Here is a 26,197-nt window from a genome sequence, read left to right as displayed (position 1 = left end):
TTATTTAAACGCGATGAATTGTAAATACCCGGGACGGGCGCTGCCGGGGGGTGAGCTGCGGCCCTCGCCCCGGGGGCCGGGGGGGCAGGTGGGGCGGCGTGCCGTCGCTGTACCGTGCTCCGCGGAAGTGAGGGTTTCTCTTTTTTTTTTTTATTTTAAACCAGAATAAACTGTTCAATAAAACCGCTCTCTCGGAGGTTATTTCGGAGGGGCTGCTCGGGGCGGGGGGTCGGCGGTGCGGTCCCTTTCCTGCCGAAGAGGCGGAGGCGGCCCGCTGCGGTCGCGCCCTCTGCTCCCGTCCGCGGGCGGGGGCGGGGCGGGGCGGGGGAGGTTCTCTCTGCCTCCCGGGGACGTGTTTTGCGTGGGGAAAACACCCGCGTCCTGCGGGGCGGGAGCGCTGCGGGCGGAGCCTTCTCCCCGCCGCGGCGGTGACGGGCCCGGCCCCACCCCTCCCCCCCCGCCTTCCGCGACGGACGTGCCGAGGCGCGCGGCGGCCCTTCACGGGGGTGGGGCGCGCGCGAGCGGCCCCTGGGAGCTAATGGGAGCCTGCGGGGGGCGGGGCCTCCGCTTCCCCTCAGCCTTTGCGCGCGGGGCGGCGGCGGCGGTATGTCGGTGGCGTTCGTGCCGGAGCGGCTGCGCGGGAAGGCGGAGGTGAACCAGGAGACGCTGCAGCGGGTGAGCGCGGCCGTGGCGGCACGGGCCCTTCCGGCTCGGCTGAGGTAGAGCCGGCCCTGTCCGGCGCGGCCGCGGCCTCGGCCTCGGCGGGGGGCGGTAGCGGCTGGCGGCGGTCGTGAGGCGGGCGGTGACGGCGCGCTCCTGTGCCCTAGTTGCTGGAGGAGAACGACCAGCTGATCCGGTGCATCGTGGAGTACCAGAGCAAGGGCCGGGCCACCGACTGCGTGCAGTAAGTGAGCCGCCGCGGGGGCGGGCGCCGGGGCGCGCCGGGCAGCGGGAGGGGCAGCGGGAGGGGCAGGCGGGCTCCGAGCCCCGAGCCCTGCCTGGCCTCGTCTCGCTCTGCCGCCTCCGGGGCAGCCCCCACAGCTTCAGAGTCCCCGGAGTCCGAAGGAGTGAAAGACGCGGCTCCTGCTCGCCGGAGCTTTCCTGCCGTTAAGAAGAAAATGCGGCTGTACTTCCGCAGAGCCTTCCCAAAAACTATCTGCACGGACCTGTACAGCAAAAATGCCACCGAGTAGGATAAATCTGACGCCTGCTCCTTTTTGTCAAGGTTTTTGTTCTGTGCTAATATGAAAACCAGCTCTGTTGTTGAGCGGGCTTTTCTTCTTCTCCCCTTCCCCCCCCGCCCCCGCAACGTGTGTGAAACGCCGAGCGGCATTTCCGAAGAGTGCGGGCGGTCAGCTGGGGCCCTGCCGCCGCTAGGCTCTTTCTCACGCTCGCAGAGGAGCGGAATGACAGACAGACAGGCCGACGGCGGTTGCTGAGCCTGGGCGCGTTCTGGCCGTACGTTCAGGCCAGCCCAAGAGGGGAGCTTTGTCGTCTCTTGCCCCTGGGCTGGTCGCTCACAGTTCTGCGTCTCTTCGGTATTGATCGTACAAAGATCTTCATGTGCGTGTTTACTGTCAAGGTTAGTTAGGAGCACATACTTGGGTTAGAGTGCAGTTCAGTGCAGTATACTGGGCTTTAGAACAAGAACAGGATATGGAGGCGTTTGCCCTGTTTTTTTATGATGATGATGATTTTCATAGTTTGCTGTTTCTTTCCCTAACAGCAAATCTTGATCGGATTACAAAAACAACTATTAAAGTGTGGACAGCTTGCTAGAAAAGAACACCTCTCCCAGATACTATGTTTCTTTCTCTCATAGGTACCAGCATATCCTGCACAGAAACCTCATTTATTTAGCTACAATTGCTGATGCGACACCACCCAGCACACAGAAGACTGTAGACTGACTGCGCGTACCCGGACACAAGCAGTGATGCTTTAAGAATCTGTAGAAATGCTTAGGTTAGAGTCCCACTTTGAGAGCTGAGGTGCGGTCTTGAAAGGCAGGTAAAAAGTCATCCGTGCTCTTATGTTAAAACCGTGAATGTAGTTTTTGATGTATTAGTAGGCTAGCTTTTTCCTCATTACTGTAAGCAGAACTTTAGGGTGATAATTTTCACACTCCCTTTTTCCCCTCTAAAAAAACTCCAGGTATTATACTTCTGAAGATAGCCTGGTTGTCAGGATAGCACTACTAGAGATGCCTTCAGAGGACTCCCACAGTCTCACTGAGGCAGAGACTGTTTCATGACTAAGGTTGTATAGTAATAGGGTAACCATTTAGCTAGGTAACTTCTACCTCCAAAATGACAAAAAGTCAGTTGTACGTTGCCATATGTATAAGCAGTAGACTGTTTTGTATCTTGTATCATAGGAATTGTGCTTAATAAACTAAAGATGTTCTTTGTAAATTATAATATATTCTGGATTAACGTAACATGTTAACGAAGGAGCAGCTCAGTGGTTTAGTGAAATAGCCATGCTAACTTGTCTAGGAATGATGGGACTGTTGCATAACTTAGAGCAATTAAGTGCAAGGGAGAAATCGAGCCTTTATTTCAGTGAAAAAAGGCTGTGCGTTTGCCCTAGTTGTGTCAAGACTTTTCCTTTTTGCTTGAAATGCTCTGTACTGCAGCCTCTGTAAACAAGTAAATTCTTGCATAAACAAAATGGATTCATATGCTTCCTGGGTATTTGTCAGCATTTATGGTCAGCTGTATGCTTGTGTACTCTTGTCCAGAAAGAGCAGTTTATTTGCACACCTCAAATAGATAGTGCATTTCAGTGGCATGATTAATGTAAGCTAAACTAACAGCCTTGATAATAGTTCTGTCGGGGGGTAGAGTTTACTTTTTGCTCACTACCATCAACATTATTTACTCTGTGATTGCTAAAAATTGAAGTAACTTGGCATTGGCAATGTTAGCAATGAACTACTGGTTCAAAGACACGGCTAAGGCATCTTCTGTATCATGTTCTCCAGTACAATCTACTTGAAAGAGTAGCCTTAAAAATGCTTCAAACTGTACAGTGCATAAAGTTCATTTTTATATGATGAGTCAGTAATTAGGCAGTTGACAATTTTCAAACTGTTAAATAATCCCATGTTAATGAAATAAGATCTTTGTTTACAAACCAAAGTTACAGGTTAAGGTGCTGCTCATTTTCAGCAAGGTGCATATTTTAAACAGGTATGACCTATTAAATGTATATCTTTAATAAAGCAAATAGTTTAATTTTACAGAAGCTTTAAAATACAAAATGTACAGTTCCAGTTCAGAAGCATTAGCTATTCACAAGAAGCACTGCAATAAGGGTAAGTTAACTAAGCACCAAACCCTTGCACTTGGCAGTGTAAGTGAAGTTTAATGGCAAGACTCATTTGCCAAGTGCAACAATTCTTAAAATTACCAGTGTTCAGAACAATCGGAAGCAAAGGACAGAGTAGCACCTACGTGGTCAAAATGCAGACAAACTTTCTTTGATTTCGCAATTCACTTATGTAGGTCCAGAAACTTGCCAGCATTTGTAATTATGAATTAACTGCAAAAACTATAGCAATAATTTTGGCACTTGTTAGAAAAAGTTCAAAATTAAGTGTTTTCATTTACTTCTATGTTGGTCTTAGTATGAATAACCAGTAAGTACAACCAAATTTAGGATTTAATATTAGATCTAAATGACAAGATTTAGGAAACTCAAAACCATTCATCAAGTTAAATAACCACCAACATTTTCAGCAGAGGGTTTTCAAAATTATAGTAGTACAGACCATTAACAATTTACAGACAGAAGCCACACTGATTGTGCAAAGCACATTACTGTAAAAAGTCTATGTACAGCAAACAAATCTCTGTAAACATGGTAAGTATGAAGTTTCAGAAAACATGGTGACAATATCATAAATACAGGCAACATTGGCATCCTCAAACAGCACAAAAGGTAACAATCTGGGCCTGCAAATATGGCCCGTCACCATACAAACAAAAAAGGTGGATGGGTTTTAAATACCCAAATGTTTAATAGTTTTAGTGTTGTGTATATTTTTTATTTATATATATATATAATGTATTTATTTTTTGGTATCTTTAGATATAGATGTACTTAGTTTGTAAAAACAAAAACAACAAATGTGCTTTATCTTCATTGAAAAATTATGTAGTTAGAACTAATAACCCATTTTACTAGTAGTTAACATATTAGAATGATATGACTTAAGAAAAATACAAAAATAAGATTAATACTGTCAAAACTCTTATACCAGAAAATATTGTGGTTTTTAGACTCTTTCAAAGATGAAATATGAAAATTTAAATAAGCTCTAACTATATAAAGAATCTTCTGTAATCTCAATTAATATACAGTGGGATAGCTATACATATATTTACCATTGTTCTTCAATTTTTAAGCACCAATCACTCTCCCGGATCCACTTTGGTTGGAAGATTATTCCTAATTCCACAGGTTCACTTAATGGCACATATTGACTGCAAATAATTACTTTATCCTTTTAAAAAAAATAATGTTCTTTTAACTAACTGCTACCCCACATTTCAGTTTAGTATCTTCTGAGCCAGCTCACAATTTTTAATCAACTGTAGCATCTGAAATAAGACTTTAAATATATGCAAGTAGTCTTTTAGGCTATACTTTCACACACTTAAGGAGCACTGTGTGGATAATGCCTTTGGCCAAATGAAGCAGTAAGAAATGGTGTATTTATTTGAAAACCAGTGTCATATTATCCACACAGATGCCATCTACTTTAAGCAGCTCAGGTAACATTTGTGACACAAGGTTGAGTGGTTCTGCTGTTCTTTACTTAGAGTAAGGAAACTACCACAAAACTCAATTTCGCAACTGTTTCTGCAGCAGTTTCATAATGAACTCACTTGTGTGGCACATGAAAAGCTGCTGCTGCACTTCATTTAAAAAGAAGCTGCCCACAGGCCATTTATGGAGAATACAAAGACTTTACAGCTTGTCTGTTATAAATTTAAACACAAACAGTGTTGAGCAAAGTGACCACTATATATTTGCTTCAACATATTCAATGTGTTTCAGTAAGATGTTTTAACTATAAATCTATATGAAAAATAGCTATAAAATACAGTGTTTCTTGTATGGTAGTCCTTCAGCAGTTCTTCTAAAAAAAAAGGTTTTGAAAGTAAAGGCAATATACACATTTTTAAAAGCATTTCTACATCACAGTTTTGGGCTGTTTCATGTACATCAAACAAACATATTGGCCATATTTGCTCAGCACTGTAAATCAGAATTCAAGAGTTTGTCTATCTCACCCAAATCCCCTCAATTCCATATTTAATGAGATAAACAGGACATAGCCAATACACAATTGTGAAACAAAGTATATGTAATTTATGTTCGGCCCTGTGCTGTATTTTCCAATATGAAAAGCGATTAGTACTGATGCAGGTAAGATGGTCTGCGTTCGTGCTTTACTGGGAAAGATTTAAAGCCCTTATTCATCTGTTTGTGCTGGGAGGCCTGTTGTGATTGCTGCTGCTGCGCGTAGGCAAAGTTAGAGGAAATTCCTGCTGCTGAAGCACAGTCGTTGGCTGCTGCCCACATGGGGGACTGGAGGATCTGCATTGTGTCGCTCCACTGGCTGACAGGGCTGCTCATAGGATACAAAGATGTACTCTGACTGGGTAGCGTGTTCGTGACAGAGGACGTATGCTGCCAGGGTGCCTTTGGAGGCCAGGTTTTGGTTTTATTGTCCTGAGGAAACAAAAATTAGTTGGTTTTGGGGTAGGGTTTTTTGTTTGTTTTAATACCAAAACACTTCTTTTTTGAGACAATACTTAGCACCTTATCCCCTCCTTAAGACATCTTCAGAAGATGAGTTTATGTTTGAAAGCAGAATTGATGTATATATCTAGCTCTCTCAATTCTTAAAACACTTGCTTATTGAAAAACATTTGTATTTATTTCAGCACATTTGTTTGACACATAGCAGCCCCGCTCTAAGTCAAAATTTCTAGCAAGACAGGTAATAAATCTGGTGGATACTTTAGTTTTGTCTGCACAGACAATTAAAATTGACTGTGTTGCCTCTTAGCTTGAAATCTTTGGTTTTGTGATAATTTCTTCTACAAGGGAAAAAGATAAAGTGATTTCCAATGTTAATATTTAAACGTGGCGACTTTGATAAAAGCATCTAGTACTACCTGAATGCAAATGGTTTGGGTTTTAGCTGAGGTAAGCAATCTGAAGATACAGATACTATTCTAGTTGTTTTCCTAGTGTGAACCACCCCAAAATGCAAACAGGAAAAATGACTAAGCAAAGCTATTTTCAGCTTACCTGATTACGGTCATCTGCTGCAGAAAGAAGAGGTGGTGATGGTAACGTACTAGGTTCCTGTTCGCCACTACTGTGTTTTCTGCCCAAAAGAGGTAAAATTTACTTTTTAAAATTTTTTTAAAATGACTCACCCACATTAATCTGCCACTGGCATATACCATTTTGTAGTTTCAGTCTGTCGTACTTGACAGCCTAGAATGTGTACTAACGCTTCATCTTGTTTCACGTATTTTTGCTCAGTAGAGGTAAAAGCAGCAATGCAGAAAGAAATTCATTACTGAATACTGTCAGAGGCTTGACAGTGCCATCATTTTTTGAGCTACAGCTTCAGCAACATGCACGCATTTTTGTAGAGGTGAAAGGAAGATGGGCTAGTCTTCTGCCCACTTTGAAGAAGTCTGCCAGAAATTGCCTTTTTTTCTTCTGTTATCTGCTCTCGTTTGTTTTGTTGGTTTTTTTTTTAAAAGTATCTTTTCTGCAATAACTTTACAGACAAGACAAAAGAAACAGTTGAGCCAGCGAAACATCTGCTGAAGCATGGTGACTTTACTGAGGAAAAGTGTTATACCTTTGGTTTAAATTTGTAACCTAATACCTAATATCAAATAGAAGTCTTTGACCCTGTGCATTCTGAAAGATTTTTACCTTGGGGGGTTGGGGGGGGGGGGGGTTAGATTAAAGCAGAATCTTTTATCCTTTCACCCTTTGTTTAAAAAAAAAAAAATCAAAAAAATCACCATGCTCCAATCATGAGGCCTCCATAGGTAAGCAGTCCTTTGCAGGTCAGCTTTAGAATGCTCAACCTTTTTGCCTTCTCTTACTGTATAGTTTTAGCTATGGTATTTTGTCTGGCCCTCGCTTGTAGAATGTTTTTCTTCCTAAAAGTAACAAGACAGTAGTACTGTTACTTCAGCTTAAGTTTTTATTTAATGAAGCACACTCTTTGGAAACTTTCTTATGCTCTTCAGAGCATTACATAAAGCACAGGCTTTTGTTCTTCTTGCTCCATGATCAATCTCTACATAGCTGGTGGCTTGGCAGATTAATTCAATTCACCCGTTATAGGCTTATTTTGTTTTCCTTCCCTGCTTCTTTTTTAAAAACACTAATAATTACTACTTTTTTTGTGACTGCTTATTAGATAGCTCTCTTCCATAATTTCAATTTAGCGTTTATTGAAGCTCAGTTCCTGTCCCCTCTGTATAAAGTCTTGGTTAAGTGTAAAGGTTCAGAAGACAGCTCCTCTTTTGGTCAATTCCTTTCAACCTGCTTGCCTTAGTCTCATTATTTTAAATTCCTGTGACCTAAACAAATATAGAATATTTGGCCACCAAACTAGCTCATGAAAAATAGTTTGAGAGAATGATCCCAGGCTGGAATTGGGTTAGTATTCATGCTTCATCTTGTGCTTTTTATTATTGTCTTAACTACCCTCTACTATGGAATCACCGAGGTTCCAAAGATACCCAGCTTCTAGCCCTTTAGAAAAGCAGAAAGCAATTGTTGTAATTCATACTACTACTTTTAAGTGGATTGTTCATAGCTGAAGATCCTGTCTTCGTTTTTAAGGTACTAACTTATTTATGAATGCATTTAAGGCTCCTCTTCATATTGTCAGAAATGAAGGACTAAATAGACACGTATTTATGACTACTAAAACAGCAGTGGTAGGCAAGGTGAGACAAAAGTCTACACAACATTATCAGCAGTATTTCCTGAGTGCCACAAAGTTGCAGTAGAAGCCAGGAAATAAGAACTTGCTGGCATCAAAATGTACATTATGGGCATGACAAAGCTGCAGTGAAGTACACAGTTTAGAAAACCCAATTCAAAGATGATCTCTAATGCCTCACTAGTTTAGAAAGAAATGACATCCGAAATAGGTCATCTTGGAAGAGGGAAAGCATCAGATCTTTTCTAGACATACTGAATTTCAGCTAACAACTAGCTATTTGCACAGAGGAGACAGCTACTAATATAACTCAAATTGGGAATCCCTAGCATTGAAGTCAGATACTCTATACACTGATCTGTATCATCAGTGTAGTATGCAAGCTGACATTTGTTTAACTTTGTCTAATTAGCAGGAATTTACTTTGTGTGGCTACTCAAATGAAATTATCAGAAAAAAGAAAAATCTTATGAAGTGGTATGTATTTCTGTTCATTTTGCTCACCTTCTCTGCTTTACAGCAGCAACAAGGTCTGGCCCTGAGAACATGGAGAACAAACTGTCTCCATTAGCTGAGGAGGTCTCATCACTTGAGCTGGCAGAGTCTCCTTGAGTACCAGACCAGCTATTTGTCACATCACTGTAAGACAAAAAGTTGTATTAGTCCTTGTATTTATAGTGCCTGGTCCAGACTGTACACCCTAGTTAGGTATGCTGAATCTTTGTCACAGGTGATACCTAAGACAACAAAGAAATTTCAATACTTTGTAAGATGTAGCAGTAATACAAATACTTATTTACTTCTGAGTCATCACATCAACTGCTTTGTCCATTACAGTCACTTTATATATATTTTACTAAAATAATTATATAAATCAAAAGTGCCTTTCTTGGTCGGGAAGGAGAAACAAGTGATCCTTGGGTTTGGACTCACTAAGCACTTGACTTTTTCATTGCAAAACTGAGCTAGAACACATACTTGTCCTACTGGTTTTAAGCTAGCTTGAGAGTCACAGCTATTAAATGATGGACAAATGGACAGAGAATCTTGAAACACTTCTGCCATAATACGTAATTATGATTTGGAAGAAATTAAGAACGACTAACATACTTGCTGTAAGGTACCTGCCTTATAGTAGCAAGATTAAACGGCTAAAATCTGGAAAGCTGAATTCAGTCAGGCACTGCAACCTTGATAGCATCACTTTTCATCAAAACTAGGTCTTAAAGGTTTTCAAAATAACTTAAAGAAAACTATTCTGAATGAATCTGTGCTATAAATTCCTTATTTCCTCTGTTTGAGTCAAAGTCGGTAGACATTCCACTGTAAAGAAAGACATCAAACAAATGTCGGTGCTTCGGTATCAGCAAAGCAGGAAGGGCTCAGATTTCTCACTCTTGACATAATGAAGTGCAGCTTTCACAGATGCAGCAGCAACTGGAAAAAACACGCAGTATTCCCACATTCTGCCAAGTTTGAGTGTAAAATAGACTCATATATAATAAAAGTATGTAGCCTGTCCAATCTCTTACCCTTCTGTGAAATACTCAGGAAAGGGCCAGGTTTTATGAGGATCATCAGGAAGAGGCCAGTTGCTACGTGTGTTGCTTGGACGACGGACATGCTGTGCTTGCCTTTTTTGTTGCATAGCCTGGTTGACCCCAGCAACATAGCGGGCAAATTCTGGATCTGAACCAACTGAATAAAAGAAACCAAGAAGTCAGTTGCTGACATTCAGCTATTTCTACTGCACTTATCCCCCTCTTTTAATCTTTTAGGCTTGACCCTACCCCACAACAGCCAGTAATTCTCTCACTGATAATAAATGCCAGACAATAGTTGATACCTCTTCATGGAGCAGCGAAGAACACTGAATAGGACATGTTTTTAAAAAGTAGATATGCACCGTCCATACATGGTGGATAATAATTCTCACATGGAAGTACACCTGCCCCTTGCATTTGATCAGGGAAATGGTACTTGCCACTATGATTGTCTACACACTGAAAGATCCAATATCCCATCAGCAGACACTGATGGAATTAAAGCCTGTACATTTATCCAAGCTCAGAGAAAAAGAACATACCAATTACTGTAGTTGATTCCAGATTGCAACATGATTTCCAGCTATGTTGTGATCCTGCTTACTTCAAGAAATCAGAATTTCAGATTGATCATATTAGAACATACAGCCCAGATATTACCTACTTCCTACAAAGACTAGACAACAATTTCGAAAACATTCTGATCCTGACCTGCAAAATATTTCAGAATAAGATTGATATTTACAGAAAAAAGCAGTAATTCTTAAAAATTCTTCCATTATTAAAGTGCTATATGTCCCAAGCATTTGATAAATGATCTGATACGTGATAAGCATGATCTTGAGCAGACATAGCAAAAGCCTTAATCCTAAAAGTCCAAAAATGTTTTAAATGCTCAATTGATCAGACCAAACAATCCATGTATTAAAAACAATGCTGTTATAAGTCAGTGTAATTGAGTTTCCACAGCTTCTGTTTCTGCCTTTTTTTTTTTTCTTTCTTTTTCCTGAGGGAAATCTTTGCAATCCAACTGGATTAATGGAAAATGTCTAGACTACATGCATGGTAATTGCAGCAGGAAGTACAGAGCTGCTGGTCACAGTTTTAAATTAAGAGCGAAGACTGAAGAACATCCAACAAGCATGCACAGCTCAGAAAGCAGAAGTCAGTCTTTCATGTGATGGCTTCCCTAAATTCAATTCAGAATTTAGAAGAAAAGTTTCCTTGTTTTCATCTGGCACATTCAGAAAAGAGCTTCACAATGTTTTGTTGGATGGAAATTAAAACAAGGAAGAAAATAATTTTGTTTCTATACATCCTTTGTTATATAAGCAAGGGACAGAGCTATCTGACAGCTGTATACAAACAAAACATTCCCACAATACTTGTTCTCTTTGAGAAATATCTTTATGTCAATTTAAGATGAGGCTGGAAGCTAGACAGATCCTCAGATCTAAGGACAGATTCTAGATAGATTCTGAAGGTCATCCAGGTTTTTTTTCCTGTGGATAGCATTAAGTGTTAAATTACTGTTATATTCAAAATAGCAACTTGTGTTAATTTTTACCTCAATAAAAACATATCAGCTAAACAGCTTTTTATCAGATATGTTTTTTAGTTCATTTTTTTCACATCTGTGAAAGTAATTCAAAAGACCTGGAGGTATCAACGTTCCTTCTACTAGTTCTTACTGCAACATTCCTTCATCAAGTTCTTACAGATGATAGAAGTACTGCAAAATACATTTTTGATAGCTAGTTAAGCCTTTGACATGAAAAGCCATCAATTTTATAAATTTTTAATTAGCAGATTTGCATCTGAAAGGAGACATCATTTTCAGGCTCTAAAAATATTTATCAAAAAAGTAATGCCATTTGTTTCATATGACAAATGTACAAATTCCTAAGAAAGTCTGGAAATGAAAGAGTGTTTCGTGTTTAAAGCTTCCTGTACTATGCTAACTAGAGCTAAATTGAAAATTCCTGCATCACAGCTCAAGCCAACAAGTTATATGAAGAAACGTTATCTTTCCAATGGAAAAAATTATTTGACTGAAGGGGGGGTGTGTGTGTGTTTGGTTTTGTTTTTTTAAACCTCAGATCTATGGAAAATACTGAGTAAGTCACTTTTTCAGAGTACTGCTTTCAAAGTCCTTGATATTCATATCAAATGGAACAAAACAAGTAGCTTTATGTAGCTCGGAAGGAAAATACTACAGAAGGATTCAAAATGCTAACAATGCCACTCTGTTGTATATACACGCATTTTTTTCCTGACACATATATGTATTTGGTGCTTGCAGAAAATCATTTTATCCTTCCTTAAAGGCTGTGATAATCCTTAAGTATATACCATAAGTATGTTTAAATAAGATGATGGTAATTCAGACTTACCATTGTTAAGAAGCTTTTGATAACATAACTATGATGCCTATTTTTGCCACTAATTTATCAACTAAGTTGACAACTATCAAAATTATGAGTCAAATGAGCTGGTTTGAGATGCCTACACAGTCCTAACACATACACACACACACACGTGCAAATGAGTGCGGGAAACAGATTCATGGTCTGATAAAAGGTTTTCCTGTTAGTTCTAGTGCTGCCTCCCTCCAGGCAGTTTCCATAAATGCCTACTACAAAGTTTCTGTAGCTATGTTCCAGGCCAACAGAAACTATATTTACAAGAGAATAGATTTGTAAGTTGTTCTTAGTACTGCTATCAGAAGAATTCATTAATCTCCTCTTAGACTCTACAGTCAATTTCATAGTCTTTAGCTATTTGCTTATGGCTATAAAATTTTATCTCACTTCATCTTTAACAATAATCCCTCTACATTTAACATTTATTGGTGGTTCAAACACATCTGGCAAACCACATGGCACTTGCTCTTTAGTCTCTAATCCTTGAGCATCCAAGCTTTTCACTGCAGTAACAGCTGTAGAACAGGAACCAGTATGACTCCCATGGAATTGCACAGTAATGGAGGAAAAATGCAGGGATATGGGAAAGATGCAGTCCGGCTGCATCTCCAGACTGCGAGACTGGTAAAGAGCAGGAAGGATCATTTTGGGGAGAGGTAAAATACATAAATTCAAGAGTTTGGTTTTAAACAATTTTACATGTTAACAATAGGAGGAACATAATCTGTGAGTCTCTTTCAGTACTTTGATGTGGTCCATACAGGAAAGTTCAGAACTACAACTGGGACAAGAAACAAGGAATTAATTCCCATTCTTATTTATTAATGAAAGTTGCTTGTACTTCAGTTCACCTTCTGTTAAAAAAGAAAACAGGCATACATATAAATACCTGCTTGCCTTTGTAAGCACCCTAGCATCTGGTGGATAGCAGCAGGAAATTAGTTATTACTAGCAATATTTAACAGTATTCTTTGTAAAAGGACCCTTATAAAAAACATAATAAAGGAAAAGACACACACCTGCAGGGTCAAAAGGCAGGATTTCTCCCAACATCCCAAACACTCCATCAGTTTGGTCACGATTTGGCCATGTGTTGTTCCTAGGTCCTTGTGGTTTCTGTCCTAACATCTCTGACATCATATTGTCCATATAGCTGCTCACAAGACCCAAGCTGTACAAATCAGAGCTTAAATCGGAAAAACCAGGATTGTTCCACTGGTTTAAATGAGACAATCCAGCTCCAACAGCTTGGGCTGGCTGCTGTGAAGAGTTAGTCAGCCATTTGGCAGGTACACGTTGCTGTGGTCCAATAGGTTGAAGCAAGTGTTGGTAATACTGCATTTGCTGCTGCTGTTGCTTTTGTGACTGTTGTTGCTGTGACAAGCCCTGCTGAGAGGGATGCAGTGGTGTAAGAGAGACAGATTGCGGTTGCTGTTGTACTGTTCCTGATTTTTGCTCTGTTGCTGTCGAGGATGCAACAGAGTTCCTCCTTTTCACCATCGGAGAAGTCTGCTGGGATTTGCCCATGTTAAAACCAGACAAGAAATCTATAACATCCTGCATTTCTTGGTCAGTTGGTAAATTCATACCTTTGTCATCCTTGCTGTCATCCGGTTTGAAGAAGTTGTCCCGTCTTTCAACTAGAAACCCATTCACTAGCTGATTGTTTGTGCTCTGAATTGACTGCAGTGGATCTGCAGTCCTAGGAAAATTACCAATGTTCAAAATGCTTTGTAACCGCGCATCTATGTTAGTGGGCATTTTAGCTTTCTCCTCTGAGTTGGAACTTATGAAGACATTTTTGGAAGGTGTATTGGGGATTGAATAACTTCCAGTATTACTTGTACTGGTGCAGGAAGTTTTTTTTGTAAACCGTGAAGTCAGTTTTGAGAACGTCTTTTGTAGACCACCTGAAGACTTGCTTCCATTTCCGGATGGCATGTCAACTTGATTCCCAAAGTCTGAGATTTCACGCTGTAACTGGATCTGAATACAAGGCAAAGCTTGCTCCCTGCATCAACAAAAACACGTATATCAAACCACCTAATACATAGCTGACCTGGTACTTTGCAGGAAAATGTGTATTTGGGTAACAGCTAGTAGAAGAAACACAACCAAAGATTGCCAAGTTCATCAGCTACTTCTTATGGTAACAATGCAAACTATTACTAGTATTTGCAATAGCATTAACTACTTTCCATTCCTTAAGAAATTTTAATTGTACTTCAAGACCTAAATGGAGACTAATTTAATATAAATCAAGTATTTCTGTAAGAGAGAAACAAATACTTTTGTGCACATGGATAAGCTGCTGGTTTGTTTTTTGAAAGAGTGCTGTATCTCTGTACATACCCACAAGGTACCCATGTGGATTACCAGTTTTTTGCTCCCAGTTTGACTACTGCTTCCCCCTTCTGATGAACCGGTACTATCGAATTCCTCAGTACAGATCTTTCAACAATGATGGCTTTGTTTAAGCTAGGGAAGTAGAGCATGAGGCTCAAGAGGAGATGTACCTTCCTTCCTTCCACCTGTGTATGTCAAACACAGCAGTATAGAGCACATCTACTAGTCCCAAAGTCTTCTCTGGATCCAGACTCCTCTGTAGCAAAGACATTGTTGCTGGATCTTCTTTCAGACACCTGTAATCATTAAGTTTAACTTAAAAATCAAAATTTTTCCTTTTTACATTAAACAATTTCACCATACTAGTCAGATAATAAAGGGCCAATTGATGCACTACTTCTGCTCCTACAGAGGTGCAACTAGTAAAGGCAGCACAATGTATGAATGCCTGAGGGTTCCTAAAGGCTACACCTGCAGCCCCAGTTTCTTTTTACTGTTGAATATACAGCTAATCTAACTATAACATTAAGAGTTATATAATTTCTTTTAAAACCATGATTAATGATTGGCTCTTTAGCTGAGCAGGCATAATTTAGGCACAAAGGTAAGAAACAATGAATACACAAAGCCCATTTCTGGAAAATGGCAAGAGCACTCAACAAACCTGACAGAAGACACTAGCACATGGGTGCACTCTGGAGTCCAACACTAAGAACCCCCAGCCTGACAGACTCCATGTGGAAAATGATTCAGCATATCCAACAGTCTGGGGAAGATTTTAGTGAGCTGTGAAGGTGCAGGATTAGTGGATTTTCCTCATTAGTGGCACAGAATTAGGACTGAATTTGAGGTGAAATCAGCGTAACCTAAATCTAGATACTAGCACATGTGTCAGTACTTAATGAGCCCCTCCAGCAGAGATGAGTAAAGAGGCACTCTGACTATGTGTCAGCAGGCGGAGCTCTTCCAGAGCACACAAAGCCTGGCTCAAAGCACTCTGCATTACTTTAGTTCTTTCATAATAGAGCAATTTACATAAAGAGAACAGAGAAGTGCCAGTTCATAATCTATAGAGGGATTAAAGATGTGTTTGGGTAAACAGACTATCAGTTGACTCGTGCTTCTGGACATACCATTGGTACCATTAGTAACAGGCTATCTCACTAAGGATTCAGATGAATAAACTGTGTTGTACTGAAATTCGTAACGCCGAGTACTCCGAAGTAAGAGAGAAAGGAAGTGGTCTAATTCCAAATTATTGTTTCAAAAGGGAAGAAATCCTCACCTAAACTGCAGACTAATCCTGCCATTCTTTCCTAGGCAGTCAACTAAACTGGTAGGAATAGCATCTCATGGACCACTGAGTTCTGCGGTTCATGGCAGCACTTAAAGAACAGCCCAGTGAAGAAAGAGCGAAAGCTCTCATATTAATCTCACCTAATTCCTGGCTCTCCTGAGTAACAGCTGTGAGGACCTGCCAGGGAGGAGCGTAACAGGAATGCTATTGGATTTATTTTATATATTTTTTTTAAACCTTCTCTTTCATCATCAAGCTTTTTCTTTAGAAGTATGTTTTAGTGCCCCACTACTGCCTCTCTTCCATTGCCTCCAGAGGCAGCACTAGTGCAAAGACAGCTGAAGTACAACTGTCAGTCTGTCAGAAACAGTGGTATTCAAACAGTTCCAGATAAAGGAACTTAAGGCAGATATACCATAATTGTGTAGTATTCTCTCTTCCATTTGTACTGCGATATTTTTCCCTATATATTTCAGTCATAGCTATTAGTATTATCTGCAATGCAGAATTTTTATTTACCAAGTTGATGGAACTTGCACCACAATTCTGGATCCTTCTAAACTTATCTGAGGAGCATAGGCTTCTTTATTTTCAATCTGTGCGGTGTCCACAACGACCTAGCAAATAAAATGAAAATAAAAGGGAAATGATTTTAAGAATTAGTTCTAGTTATTTTATCACCCTTGTGGTTAAGATGCAAGTCTCACCTTCCTGCTACACTACAGGAATTAACCAGATAAAACCAGATCAACTCACAAAATCATTATAAGTTGATTTCTATTTAAATATCTAAAAAAAGGAAAACATAAAATTAGTTTGATACAGTAACCTATATTTCAAGGACTTACTTCTTCTCAATTACATACTGTAGTTAAGCATCACTATGTAGTTACCAACTGCTTTATCTAACAGCTGGTAATTATCAATGGGTTCGTATAACAGTCAAACACTTGGGAGGTTTGGCACTATTACTACTTTAATAGCACCCAAACACCTATTTATCAAAATACTTTAAATAATTTAACTGCAGTGCATGGTATGATACAGACAAGTAGTATTTAATCTGCAACTCTTCACATAGCTCACAATTCTGAACACACACCCCTTCCTTTTAAGGCTATAAAATCCAACACCAACATTTCTCTATTCTACCTAATGGAACTGCACTATTATTAATTCCCTATTATATAAAGGGAAGAAAAGTGATTCAATTTGCTGAATTCTGAGCCTTCTGTAAGGCATCATGAAGATATATGGAAGATGAAAGTCTTCAAAATTAACCTTCTGTCATGAACCTTTCTTTTTATGGAATTGAGAAAGAATGGATTCACTTCAGCTTCATTTAAACTTGTAATACCAGTGATAGTAAGTTCCATATTTGGTTCATGCTTTCTGATGTTGTCCAGTCTGCATGGGTTGGCCTTTTTGATCATTTCCATAATTTCCTATTTTGGTCATGCTGAACCAGCAGCTTTTTGGCAGCAGTCAGCAGTTCTTGCTTCAGTGACTAGCAGATTAGCTGTACCATTTACCCTTGAAATGGCAAAAGTCCTCTGGTGTAAATAAGCCTCAAGGGATATTACTGGCTTTTTTGCAATCATCCTACACTGGTTCTACTTCTAACTGGTTATCTACTACTGGTTATGAAGAAATGCGAAATATGAATAATGCTGAGAGTCTCTTCTCCCTCTTCCTGTAACAAAACCATCTGATGACATTTGAACACAATTATTTCCCACCTTTTAGATATTTTAGCATAAGGCCTTAGTCTTCCCCCAGTTGACTTTAAGCATTTGCCCAAGTTTACTCAAACTTGTAAAATATGTCTAAGCCCAGTGACAAAATGCTATGCTATTATCCACTCATGAAAATACCTCATTTAATAGCAGGGCAACTCCATTACTTTTTTCCTTGTATTTGTACCATTTTAATTTTTTGTAATTTGGTAATCTGCGATTCAGCTATACTGCAATTATAATTGGGATAAGGAGAGATGAACTTAGGAGGGATTTTTTTTTCAACTCCCAAGAAAAACACTGTCTGCATCTCAGACCTGCAAGTCAGAACTAAAATTCTGATTTGTGCAGACCTAGATCAGCTTCTGGCAGTGGTGCATGGTAGTGCTCATGGTCTGGGCTTTGTTGGGGGTGTTCCACCCCCACACCCCCTTATCTTCCTTTCTTCCCTTTTTAAAGTTTTACATTTGTCAACATTTGGTCAGAGTTACGACATCTGGGATTTAAACATTACTAGGAGATTTAGTGCTTCTGCAATGCATGTTGGGTTTTTTGCTACAGAAAGATCTACTAGCACAAAAAAGGATGACTAGAGACTCAGTTAAACATTCTGTTCATAACTTTGCGCAAGGCCAGTTCAAAGTTTTATTTCCACTCATCCTCTGAATTCAACCATTTTAATACACATTACTTTTACTCAAAGATGGAGATTTCTTCAGCTGACCCAAATCTGAGAATACAATTCTTTACATATATATGCTAAGGTAAAAAGTGAAAAACCGCACTTTTAAAAATTATTTCTTATGTTAGAAGAACTGAAGCCTAAAAATAACCAAGCAAACTAAGTCACATCTCATTGTACTTTCCACTCCTAATGAGTTTCTTCTTAAAAGGCACGTGGCAAGACAGGCTAAAGATAGCGAGACTGTCAAGTAATGTTCTTTTTTAAATTTGGCATTTAAATGACAAATTTACACACAACTCTGAACTAATGCAGACAGCTTAGTTTCTAAAGCAGTAAACCAAAGACTATGTAATATTGTCCCATGATTCATTTGTCTGAGTTCTACACAAAATAAACTTAAAATAAACACATTCTCCCTCCCCGCCTGGTGGGTGCTTAGAGGATAGCTTCCTGTGCATCAGACATCTATTGTTCTTGTTTTACAGGTGTTTCCTCTCTCATCTCCACCCAAAGAATGCTTTAAAGAAGCAAATTACAATTTCTCATCATTGCATGAGGCTACATACAAGCATAATTGAATCCTGTAAAAAAATTATAGCACATAGTTTATAGAGAAAAACCTCAACCCTCACACCCTTCCAAACTGCAACAAATCAAAGTGAGAATGAACGAAAGAGAGAAGGCTTGCAAGTATTTTGTCATGTGTATACCTCATTACCGTGTCTTTGAAGACAGAAACCTGCTACCTTCAGAACCTGAGGTTCATGCAAAAATCTTTGGAGACATTCATGATTCAACACAAGTAATATTCCTTATATCAGCACTGTCATTTGGGAGAATGTCTAAGTAAGTTTTATTCTGACAACTCTCCAAATGTTATGATAAACCTGAAGAGTATCAGCGCTTTAATTACCAGCAGGTCTAACGAGTTATGTCTAGACTTGGGGACACCAGATTTCCAGAATCTCGAGTCCAAATATGCCTCCGGCCACTCCCCAAATCTCATCAGGGCAGGACTTGGGTGTGCACAACCCTAAAATCCCCTGGAAAGGAAATAGTGGGAGGTGCAGCATCCTCCAAGGCATTCCTCATCTAGACACTCAGGAGCCAAGAACTTATCGTGAGTTACAGCACACTCCCATAGGGCTGCTGAGAAACAGTTTCTTTCTTGGCCTCATTTCTCATACCTTGCTGCTGACTCCCAGCATCCTACCATGAACTATGGCAGGTGAAGACACAATCCCACTTAACCATATCCTTTTTTCTAGTTCTTCTTGTATTTATTAATATTTAATACATATTTTCCTTGAAAACACCTAAGTAGAAATCTGATCAATCCTACTATTCCACAGTTGACTTTCTCTCCCTGCAAAGATACCACCTTCTTATGCCTCCCTGTAAAATTTCCTCCTAAAAAGTGGTTAATGCACTACCATCTCCTATCCTTAAACCCCTGTATCACAGTGAAGTAAGGACTGATAGCAGGTGCGCTGCTATTATAATACTGATGGTCTGTCCCTTTGATTTTAGGCCGCCTTTACATGAACAGTCAGTTGAATTCCAGTATGATTTGAACCTACTTCTCTAACAGATATTTAATATTAAGGGAATATCTAATAACTAGTATCAAAGGAATGCTAAAGTAGAAATATCTGACAAATTTATTATTTACATTTTATCATTCTCCATTACTGGAGAACCTAGTAACAGTACCAAAAAACATATGGTTTAATGAACTAGGACAGAAGGTCTAAGTCACTTCATCAGACGTGTGATTTGTTTGAAAAAAATGTGGTATTTACAAAGTATGTAGCAATATGAATCCTTTCATCAGAAGTTACAGTTAGAGAGTCCTGATGGCCTGCCACCACCTTGAACAAAGAATCAGTATATGAATCAACTCACTGTAGGTTAAAGATGATGAAAATACTTGACAGAAACGATCATAGGCTACAGTGTACCTTTATGCTTGCATTTCCTTCCTATCCTATTGCAGTCTTCCCCCCATTTTATTTGTCCAGTCAAATGACAACTCACAGTAGTCCAAAAAACCTGTGTCATGAATGAACACTTTATTAAATGAAGAGATAGCAGTAATTCATTATGGAAGCACAAATGCATTTTCTTATCAGAGTATGTTCCAAAGCATCTATTTTTAGCAATTGTTTAGATACTGTAAAATCCATGGGGTTTGTTTCTAATGAACACATATGTCTACAGCAAGGTATTTAACTGCTCTGTCCTGTTGGAGATGTCAGGCAGCATCACTTGGTGCAGAGGACTTCCTGGTTTACATTGGGCAGGAAACCCAGCTTCCATTCAAAGCAGAGAGGAAATGAAAAAATGGTAGTTTTTAAAGCTCATCTGAGAGAAGGAAGGGGGGAAAGGGTGTTTCTTTTTAACATGGTCATCTACAGATTTGAAAATCTATTTCACTATGAATTAGAAGTTTCATTTCTTGTGCTCTCTCTAATAATGGAGAATATGAAGTACACAGTACGTTCTCCTGTTCCTATCAACTACAGATACCATCTACAAACTTGCATTCTACGAGGATACATTTTTTTCATAAATCAAGTTAGCTGCAGCATTAAAAATGGAGAAACACAAAGTAAGACACTGGAAATTAATTTCCAAACCCTTTAAAATATCTAGTTTCTCTTCAGGATGTTTAAGTAGCCCTTTTTTTGCTAAGCCTATTCATAGTCACTTACCAGTCCAGCTTGGCCAAATAACAATTGTACAGCAGTTTTGCAGGCTCCTCGCCAAGTGGAAGGGCAAACCTGATTTAGTACTTCAGTAACAGGAGAGTCATCCCGTGGTGTAAGTCCATTATGGCATCCAGCTTCCTTAATCAACTGCAGCATTGTGTGCTGTGGGGGGGGGAAATCATAAAAACTTTGTCATACTAAACATGTGATTCAGAAATGATAGCACCAATGCTTCCATATGTATTCTTCTACACATATTTCAAATAACTATAATGTGTGTTACCTCTGAACAGTCTTCTATAACTAGAAGAGCTCAACTACAGAACAGAAATATAGAAGACAGTCTCTGCTATTTGGACCAAAATACTCCTCCAAAATCATAAACAGTATTTTTGCTTATATTCTTGCAAAATGGTTTAATCAACACTACAAGAAGCACTGCAAAGACAATAAAAAAGCAGCATTTTGAGCTGTGGATTGTTTCAACTCTTTCAGGAGCAAGGAACTGGGCTTATCTACAAAAAAAAAAGTGAAAATGCTGATTAAAATTGCCTGAATTACTTCTGAATGGACATCTTTTCCATTGCTTTATACTGAAAACACAATTAATGCCTCCACAGTTTTAAATTATTTTTTTTTAAAAATTATTAGAGTTTGTAAGAAGACATTAAAAGGACCTCTGTTACAAAATATTTTTTTCAAGTACCTCCTTTCAGCACTAGGTTGGGCCAGACTTATTTTGGCACCTAAGAAGATAAAAGCTCTGAAGTGCATCACCTGGTTGGGGCACGTGTAAGGGCTCACTTTCCTCTGTACTTCTTGATACTTAACCCACCTATTTTCAAAAAGTTCATAAAAGCTTCATTACCTCCTAGACTTCTATGCTTCTCTCAGATTCGACTGAATTTGACCAGGTGGTTAAAACATTACCAGAAGCAGGCGTGGACCTACAATGTTATCAACATCTTGTTTCCACAGGAAGTCAGGCTAAAAATATGCACTTTTAAATACAAGTTTGGCACTGAACTTCTACTGCAGTTGGTCTCTGAATTTTAAGGAGTTCTACTCTTTTTTTCCTTTTTTTTTTTCTTTCTCTCTTCACTCCTGTGGTTAGATTCAGAGTTATTACCGTCTTCAGCTTCAGGTTTTCTGCTGCAGACTCATTAAAGGATATTCCTTTCAGAAAATGCGATCCTATCTGAACAGGTACAGTGGGCAGTTCACACTGAATTGGCTGAGGTGGAGTCTGTCTCCTTCCTGTTTGCTGGGCTTCAGCTTCACTGCAACAGCCCTTAAATATAAAAGAACAGATCAATTAGAAGAAATGAAGACATTAGAAAATCCTAATACAAGTCCAATGGTTTTTTTAAAATAGTTATTTTCAAGGTGAGGAGTGATGAAAGAGAGCAGGTTTAGCAGACCCTACCTGAAGACTTGCTTCAATAGCTTTCGGGTTCAAGTGGAAGCCAGCCTTCATTGCGTATTCACAATGGCCTAAACTCTCCAAAGCCACTTTGTAAGCCTGACATTGAAGAAAAAGTTGAGATAGAACAGGCGTATCAGCAAGTAAGCAAGCATGCAGTCATTGTGTCTGGACACATACATAAGAATTGTTACATGGATTTACCCTACTCAGTTCTATGGCATACACACATTTATCACGCAAGATTCCAATACTGTAATTCTCAAATACCTCGTGGCTACCTGTGGTACATATTTCTCCAGTAATATACTCCTTCCCTATTTCATTCCTTTGCCCCCTGACTGTACTACAATGCACATGAAAGCAGCAAGTTTAAAAACTCACCTGCAAAGCACTGTCAATTTTCATGTTTAGCTCTTTGAGCTGATGTTCAGGGATTGCCACACTCTGTGAGCAGAAAAGTTGCTGAACTTCAATTCCTGCCAAACATCCATCACAGCCTCTTTCTCGCAGTCGAGATGTGGCCTGTAAAGTAAAATAAAAATCCAGCGTAAAGAGGTTCAGCATTAAACCAGGTCAAGCTTAATTAAATTTTAAAAAAGAGAAAGAAAAAAAACCCACAGATTTTAAAACATTATAAAAGAGATGAGAAGCAGCACCTGGTGGAAAGGATCAGGAGGAGATGATTTATTATAACTTATTAAACCTCTACCGCTGCTTTGAAAGTACAAATCTCACATAATTTGTATGGCATATAGGTGTTGGCTAGCAACTTAATTCAACATTGTTTGCTGTTACTATTTCAGCTCCCTCCCAGGACTAAGGATCCTGTTACACAGGCCACATGATGACTCTGGTTACCAGAGGAGGAACTTAAAACTTCAACATAAAGGGTATTACTTGCCACAGAACCAGTATACACATTTAATCATGTATACAAACACTCCTGTGTACATAAGAAGATATATTTTATAAAACTAAGGATGATTACTGTAGTGCAATTTGAGAAGAGCCACACCAGACTGCAAGATCAGCTCAGCATGGCAAGAGAATAGCTTTACATAGTACGATTCTGAAAAATAAGAAATATGAAAAGCCAAATATCTAACTTTAACTGTAAAATATTACACTACTGAGCAGGGTGAAACAAATAGAAACCTACTCTCAACTGCATTTAAGGCCTCAGATATGGCTTATTCTTCAGTCTAGGATGAGTCTTACTCTAAAGCAGGACGTCCAAACTGGGGATTTTTGGTACTACAGCCAATGGACATACGTAGTGCTCACCTCATTGACACATACAAAATTACAGCATTTTCCAAGTGAGAATCTTAAAAAGGAAACATAGTTTTGAGCTACTGATAGAGTATCATCTTAAACTTTATTCTGAAACAGCAGTGTATTCTCCTGCCAAAGAAGCTGATTTTATATGGAAATAACAGATTGCCTTCCACTCCACAAAGTAAAAATTTGGAAAGATTTCAGTATTTCAAATCTCCCTTCTATCAAAATGACATGTATATTAGTCTACCTACAATTATAAGAGAAAGAGATTTTATTTATTTACAGAGCACAGATTTTTCTTACACTGCCCTAAAACCCCACACAAGTACTTCAGATTAGCTATTTTAGTCAATCGTAAAAATTGAGAAGTTCCTTCTATTGTTATTCTGGAACTAGGGACAATCTGTATTTTTCTCTTCTCCCCACTTATGTTTAATAAAAGATTTGATTAGTGTAATACTTGTACTAAACTCTATTTCGAAATAAAGGTCTTATTAACAGAAATAGCTCAAGTGGGCTGTTAAGGAGGCAGAAAAGAAAGTTAAGGTCCCAGATTCTGCAAACCCAAGTTTAATTTTAACTACATTTTAAACAAACTTGATAGCAACTGTAGGGCATTTCTAGAAATTGTAACACGGTTTTAAGGAACTAAGTATATTAAACATAAAATTAACTGGTTTTATGCAAAAGGAGTAAAGCTATACCAGGATTAGACCTGTTATGATTATCTGTAATACACCTAAAGCTCTCCCAAATCCCTATTTTATTCAGTGAAGTAAATCTATGCTGCGGTAAAAATAACAGATAATCCCACTGCATTCATAGCTCTAAAGGTAATTTGCTTGCATATACCTTCCAAATGTTAGTTAATAAATGGAAACCTTGACAAGATTTCCAGCAAAGATGATTAATATGCCTGTGTGGGACGCCGAATTAGACTTCAAAAGCACATGCTCCAAGTTACTTGAATTTAAGGAAACCATGCGCTTAATGTCTGAATCCATTTTGATCTATCAGTCTGCAGACTTAAACAGTGCAACGGAAAGCAAAAAAGCTCATGAAACTATTTTGCTTTGTAAAGTACTTCTTTTTCGGCAGGAAAAGTAAGGATTCCACAGATGGCAAGTGTTTGTGAAAACACAAGTCCAGGGAATGGTACATTTAAAGTAATACAATTAACATTCCAACAATTAATGGATCAAGGAACATCAAACTTAATATCACGAAGGCAAAAGTGTTAAAAGTTACCATAAAAATTTTAAAGTATAAAACAGAATGCATACTCAAAATTTAGAATTATCTAAATTATTTTTCCATCAAGATTTTACTATGATTTTGAACAACGACTTGTATGTTGGCTTTGATTTTTGGTTGTTTTCGGTCTTGTTTTTTTAAATTCGCTCTGTCTGCCAAACCACATTTGAACATTGTTAATTCATTACTAGTAACAAAAAGCTGTTTCCACTGTTTGTGCACTCCTTAGGTACAATCGTATCACAAAGAAAACTTTACACAGGGCAAAGATAGTATAATCACCATATAGGTAAAACAAGCATCTGAAACTAACTGCATCATGTTCCCACCTTCAAATGTAGCATGTCTTTAAAATCAGAGATTTTCTTCCTTTATTAGGGCATCCAGCCTCAATTGAGGTTTCACTAAACATTGCTGTCATTTCACTAAATATAATGTCACTACAGCAAGACCTCCATACCTCTGCTGCTCCTCTCCATGATCTTACTGCATCTTCTAGCTCATTTGTGGGGCTTAAGTTTGAGGCTCCAGACCCACTAACGTTCTTTCTCTCCTGAGCTACAGCTTCAGCAAAGCAAGAGTGTGCCACTGGCTGGACCTTCTGCAAAGCTTGTGACAGGAACTGAAAGTGGACCTGCATCACCGTCAAGAAACATCGCCCAAGTACCTGCGGGAGAAGAAACAAGCCAGTTTCAAGCAAATCGAAGCTGTCACAGAAGTTTCCCTTCTTCCTTTTTGTTCAGTGATTGGGTAAGGAACCAAGTTAAACTCGGTTCTTTTTTTATTAAAAGAATGCTTCAGATCATAAGTAACACATAATATTTAACCTTTTACTTACAATAAGGTAAACAGTGAGTGAGCATTGGTTTCTATGAATTAAGGGGAGATCAGACTGATTCCATGTAATTTTTACTTCTGCACTCAAGTTATGGTTAATCTGAAGAATGAAAAGCTTGTCAAGTTACTTAGCAATATCAAGCACATGACACAATACAAAAATGGGACTAGCATATTATCACAAGGACAAAGTCAACAGCAAAACCCACTTGCACATAGACCTAGCTGAATATATGATAAAAACCCCAAAACAAACAAAACTGAATAATTTTAAAGTGTTATCATTAAAAAAAAAAAAATCAGAAAATCTTAATCCAGCAGTTTATCTTCCAAGCAGAGCAATAACCTGTAATAAGCATCAGAACATTTTGCCACATAATACAGCGGCAACGCAGTGCCATTTTTAGAATATAATAGTGACTGCAGAATGCACGCATAAAGTTGCAGCCCTGTCACTTGCATTGTCTGACATGAACTGCTAACGCTGGCACAAATCTTCTCTTCAGAACATTTCACTGAAATGGGTCATGTAATACTCAGAAAATCCGAGGAAAGGCAGGGAAGCAAAGGGCTGCCAGTCTCTCCCAGTACTCACTGGGCTGAGGGCAGCACCAGCGTTGTGCCAGGGAAGGAGTGCCCACCTCCACCAGCCGGA

General features: G+C 39.0%; 2 protein-coding genes across 10 annotated transcripts in view; one reads left to right on the top strand and one right to left on the bottom strand.

Moving 5' to 3' along the window:
- Positions 1-537: 537 nt before the first annotated feature.
- On the top strand, positions 538-2,683 carry SS18L2 (SS18 like 2). The gene is made up of 3 exons (XM_075040048.1): positions 538-675; positions 828-904; positions 1,823-2,683. The coding sequence occupies exons 1-3, from the start codon at positions 607-609 to the stop codon at positions 1,908-1,910; spliced, it is 234 nt and encodes a 77-aa protein (XP_074896149.1). The 5' UTR covers positions 538-606; the 3' UTR covers positions 1,911-2,683.
- A 346-nt stretch (positions 2,684-3,029) lies between these two features.
- The window catches only part of GARRE1 (granule associated Rac and RHOG effector 1), a 62,636-nt gene continuing 39,468 nt past the window's right edge, over positions 3,030-26,197 (bottom strand). For all 9 annotated transcript variants that reach the window (XM_075040044.1, XM_075040040.1, XM_075040045.1 and 6 more), the window contains 12 exons: positions 25,166-25,372; positions 22,552-22,692; positions 22,171-22,266; positions 21,874-22,035; positions 20,748-20,906; positions 16,132-16,229; positions 14,486-14,611; positions 12,989-13,980; positions 9,535-9,700; positions 8,507-8,641; positions 6,331-6,409; positions 3,030-5,745 (listed from right to left, as the gene is read on the bottom strand). In XM_075040044.1, coding sequence (XP_074896145.1) covers positions 5,425-5,745; positions 6,331-6,409; positions 8,507-8,641; positions 9,535-9,700; positions 12,989-13,980; positions 14,486-14,611; positions 16,132-16,229; positions 20,748-20,906; positions 21,874-22,035; positions 22,171-22,266; positions 22,552-22,692; positions 25,166-25,372 — 2,682 coding nt within the window. In that variant the 3' untranslated portion in view covers positions 3,030-5,424. The remainder of the gene's footprint in view (positions 5,746-6,330; positions 6,410-8,506; positions 8,642-9,534; positions 9,701-12,988; positions 13,981-14,485; positions 14,612-16,131; positions 16,230-20,747; positions 20,907-21,873; positions 22,036-22,170; positions 22,267-22,551; positions 22,693-25,165; positions 25,373-26,197) is intronic.

The sequence above is a fragment of the Buteo buteo genome, chromosome 11 (assembly GCF_964188355.1).
Source record: "Buteo buteo chromosome 11, bButBut1.hap1.1, whole genome shotgun sequence".
Taxonomy (NCBI): Eukaryota; Metazoa; Chordata; class Aves; order Accipitriformes; family Accipitridae; genus Buteo; species Buteo buteo.
This window is presented reverse-complemented; position numbering and strand designations above follow the sequence as displayed.

Excerpts from the sequence above, each read along its gene's own strand:
- SS18L2 (XM_075040048.1), top strand. The coding sequence starts at position 607 with ATGTCGGTGGCGTTCGTGCCGGAGCGGCTGCGCGGGAAGGCGGAGGTG. Across the intron at positions 676-827 it reads ACCAGGAGACGCTGCAGCGG|TTGCTGGAGGAGAACGACCA; the intron begins GTGAGCGCGGCC and ends CCTGTGCCCTAG. Across the intron at positions 905-1,822 it reads CGGGCCACCGACTGCGTGCA|GTACCAGCATATCCTGCACA; the intron begins GTAAGTGAGCCG and ends TTTCTCTCATAG.